At 57.5% G+C, this 3,829-nt stretch overlaps 1 protein-coding gene across 1 annotated transcript; it reads right to left on the minus strand.

Annotated features, from left to right (window-relative positions):
- Positions 1-1,424: 1,424 nt before the first annotated feature.
- LOC115340379 (transcription factor SOX-17-like) lies at positions 1,425-3,217 on the minus strand. Its single transcript, XM_030011935.2, has 2 exons — positions 2,858-3,217; positions 1,425-2,692 (listed from the first exon to the last, which is right to left on the minus strand). The coding sequence occupies exons 1-2, from the start codon at positions 3,153-3,155 to the stop codon at positions 1,767-1,769; spliced, it is 1,224 nt and encodes a 407-aa protein (XP_029867795.1). The 5' UTR covers positions 3,156-3,217; the 3' UTR covers positions 1,425-1,766.
- Positions 3,218-3,829: the final 612 nt, after the last annotated feature.

Below are 3,829 nucleotides of genomic sequence, written 5' to 3' on the forward strand. Positions count from 1 at the left end.
TATCTCATTAAAATGTCTATGTTGTTCTTAAAACACTGACATATATGCAGTCTTATTTCCCACCTTGCACCCAACCCCCTAATACTAGAAACTTGACACTGGCCTTCACACTTTCCTCATTGTAAAGTTCAGGGGGAAAAAAGATGTTACAACAGTCTGAGGCAACCATGATTTCAAGTGAACTTTTTCACTATTGCACTTAAATACAGTTAAAAAATGTCACTGAAGTCAGTGGACATAATCATGGTTTCTTCCAAACTAAAGTTACACTTTCTGAATTAATAAATAAAACATTATCTGCTCAACTATGTTTCTACTAGATCATTTGCTTGAAGATAATGCAGCTGGCTCTGTGTACATAACAGGTGTTCAAAAAATGGTCCTTATCATATAATTTTTATAAAACCAAGCATGGATTACACAAATGGAATTTTTGCAGGATTTCTTCATCCACAACTCAGTAGTCTAAGAATCTAGTGCAAGATAAAGTACACTTACCTAAAGATATTTGTTATGAATGTCATTGGTATCACCTTTGAACTGTCATTTGCAAATTAAAATATTTTAAATTCTCTACTACAGTTACTGTAGATTGACCCCAGCCAGTGCCTTCCAAACAGAAGACAGACATCAGAAATGTTGTTAGCTTTCTGCTCACCTGAGTGTTATGATGAGAATGAGATGTAGTTGTACTCTTGTACTGGCAGAAATGTCAAGAGCAGTACAGCTCAACACACTGAAAAAAACTCCTGGTTTAATGGCTAATTGATACTGGCAGTTGATAGAGAGCAATTGAGATGAGCATTTGAGCTGCATTGTTTCTTCTCCTTACTAATAGAAGCCTGAACCCCATGACACAAAATGGCATAAACCTACATGAAGGTAGGTGACAGAGAGTAAATGAATTTGTAATTACAGTACCAATATTATTTGTGAATCATTCGGTTCAAACAGAAATCACTATGTAAAGCAAAATCACCTTCACCTCTACAAGTATCCAAACCCAATGAGCTTCCAAGCACACTTTAGAAGTAATATCTCAAACTTACCCAGCTTCTTTTGTTATGGAGACTATAGTTTTGGGGAGGAGGTTTTTCCCAATGCATTAATGACAACTGGAAATTCCACTTGGCACTTACAAACCAGAAAAAAACTACAAAAAACACAGTTAAGTAGTCACGTGTTCTGTACTCCAAGAGACAGCACAGGTGTAGTCATTCAGCTATGTAACAGGAATACAGCCACGCCTGGGAGCAAACATCTTTAGTGCTGGAGACCATTTTAGAGCCATTGTAATGGTTAAAGAGAGTGTCCCTCAGCACCTGCATTCGCTTTACTCCGCCTTAGGGCATGACTGATTTAACTTTAGATTAGTCTCCCTAAAGGGCCATACGGCCAAAAAGAATGACAGGAACAGCTGTACATAAATTTATTTTCCTGGAGTACAAAAAAAAAAATAAAAAGGATAAATAAAGCACAGTTAAAAACAGCTAATAAAAACGTGTTCTGGGCAAACAAGTAACCGTGATGATGTCGCAAGACCAACAGTAACTTTGGGCATGGACGTAAAAAAGATGTAAACATGCCGGCACACCAGTCGAAAAACAGTTTGAACCACGCTTTTAATCTGCACGATAGTAGCATATCTCCGCCCAGACGGGGTTTGCGAATCCCTCCCGAGAAGATTCAAATAAATTACATAAATAGGAGCGGAGCGGGGCCGGGCGCCTCCCTGCCAGTCCGCGGCGCGCCCCCGAGCGAGTCCCTCACACGTCGGGGTAGCCGCAGTAGTAGACGGCGGTGCTGGCGTCCGACACGGCCGAGGAGACGGGCCCCGCGCCCTCGGGCGCCGGCAGCCCGGCAGCGTCGTGGCCCGCGAACGACAGCCCCAGCTCGGGCTTGCAGGCGAAGCGCAGGTACTGCTCGAACTCGGTGCGGTCCACCTCGCCCAGCAGCTCCTCCTGCGGCAAGTGCTCCAGCTGCTCCCGGCACGGCGCCGCCTCGGGCGGCGGCGACGGCTGCCCGACCGCCCCCGGCGGCAGCGGCGGCGGCGGCAGCGGCGGGCCGCGCCCCGGGCCCGGCGGCTGGCACGCCTGCCCGTAGTAGGCGTGCAGCGGCGCCGGGCAGCCCAGCAGCCCCTGCAGCGAGCCGCCCGGCCCCAGCGCCTCGCCGGGCGGCAGGTGCCGGCGCAGCGCGGCGCCCGCCGGGCTCTCGGCCGCCGCCGGCGCGTACTCGGCCGCCGGGTGCGGGGCGTAGCCGTAGGGCACCAGCGCGCACTCCTCCTGCAGCCCCGCCGCGAAGAAGGCCGCCTCGCTCTCCGCCGCGTCCAGCGGCGACGGGTCCGGCGTCGGCAGGCTGTAGCCGTCGAAGGCGGCGCCCAGCGGCGGACAGTCCCGGTAGTGGCCCGCGCCCGCCGCGTAGCCCTGCTCGGCGTAGGGCAGGCCCAGGCCCTCCACGCACATCCTGCCGCCGCCGCCGCCGGCGGCCTCGCTGCCCAGCCCGGGCCCCGCCGCCTCCGCCAGGCCGTGCTGCAGGAAGCCGCTCTCCACCCGCTTCAGGCGCTTCACCTGCTTCCGCCGCCGCGGCCGGTACTTGTAGTTGGGGTGGTCCTGCATGTGCTGCACCCGCAGCCGCTCCGCCTCCTCCACGAACGGACGCTTCTCCGCCAGCGACAGCGCCTTCCACGATTTACCTGCGCCCAACGAGCACCGTCAGACCGATCGGCCGGCCGGCCGGCCGCCCACCGACACCCCCCCCCCCCCCCGCCCGCCTCCAGCCCCCGAGCCCCGCCCGGGCTGCTCTTCCCCCGCCCGCCGGGATCCCCCTGCCCGCCGGCACCCCCCCTGCCCGCGCTCACCCAGCATCTTGCTGAGCTCGGCGTTGTGCAGGTCCGGGTTCTGCTGCGCCAGCCGCTTGCGCTCGTCCTTCGCCCACACCATGAAGGCGTTCATGGGCCGCCGGATCCGCGCCTCGCTCTTGCTCCGGCCGCCCGCCGCCCCCGACGGCGCCGCCTCGCCCTTCGCCTTCGCCTCGCCCAGCGGGCTCAGCGACTCTGCCCACGGGCAGGGGCCCACGGCCGGCATCATGATGGGCAGCGAGCACCGCCCCTGCGCCTGGTCGTCGCTGCTGGCGTAGCCCGCATCGGGGCTGCTCATCTCGGGACGCGCCGCCGAGGCCGAGAGCTCCGGCGGGGCCGCGGGACGGGCTCGGCGCTCGGGCCCCGCTCGCTGCTGGCGGTGCCCGGCGCCCGGCCCTATTTGAGCTGCGGGGCGGCCAATGGGGCCGCGGGGGCGGGCGCGCCGCCGGACGGTGGCGGCGGCTCCCGCTGCGGCGCGGGGCGGCCCCGGGGCTCCTCCCGGCGCGGCGCGGCACCTGAGCAGGTCGCGGGGCCCCCGCGGCTCCCTGTCCCCCCCACAGCCAAGTGCCCCGTGGGGACGGCGCGGAGATGCTTCGCTCCAGCCGCGCTCCCAGCCGCGGCGGCGTAGCACCGACCACGGGGAGAGATTTCTCCCCATCTGGCTGTCACCGTCGCTGCTCCGCGGGATCCTCTCGTGCCTTTCCCCCTCCGTGCTTTGCCTCCTTGGCAACTTGGTTTCATTAAATCACGGCGCGTTCATAATTAAGCCGACCCTCAGTTCATCGCATTATTTAGAAAGGCTGTGAAGACAATACTGTTTGTTTTTCCTAAACCGATCTTTTGGGAGGGGTTTTTTTTTGCGAATTATTTTTATTACTGTCCGAGTGCCATCATTGCGAGCACGGTCCTGATAAATGGGACATTCTCATCAGCTGTAATAATTCTTCCATTTTAAGCTTTCTAGTATTTGAT

The sequence above is a fragment of the Aquila chrysaetos genome, chromosome 4, assembly GCF_900496995.4.
Source record: "Aquila chrysaetos chrysaetos chromosome 4, bAquChr1.4, whole genome shotgun sequence".
NCBI lineage: Eukaryota > Metazoa > Chordata > Aves > Accipitriformes > Accipitridae > Aquila > Aquila chrysaetos.

Coding starts and splice junctions, on each gene's coding strand:
- LOC115340379 (XM_030011935.2), bottom strand. CDS start 3,155: ATGAGCAGCCCCGATGCGGGCTACGCCAGCAGCGACGACCAGGCGCAG. Junction 2,693..2,857: donor CGAGCTCAGCAAGATGCTGG/GTGAGCGCGGGC, acceptor CGTTGGGCGCAG/GTAAATCGTGGAAGGCGCTG.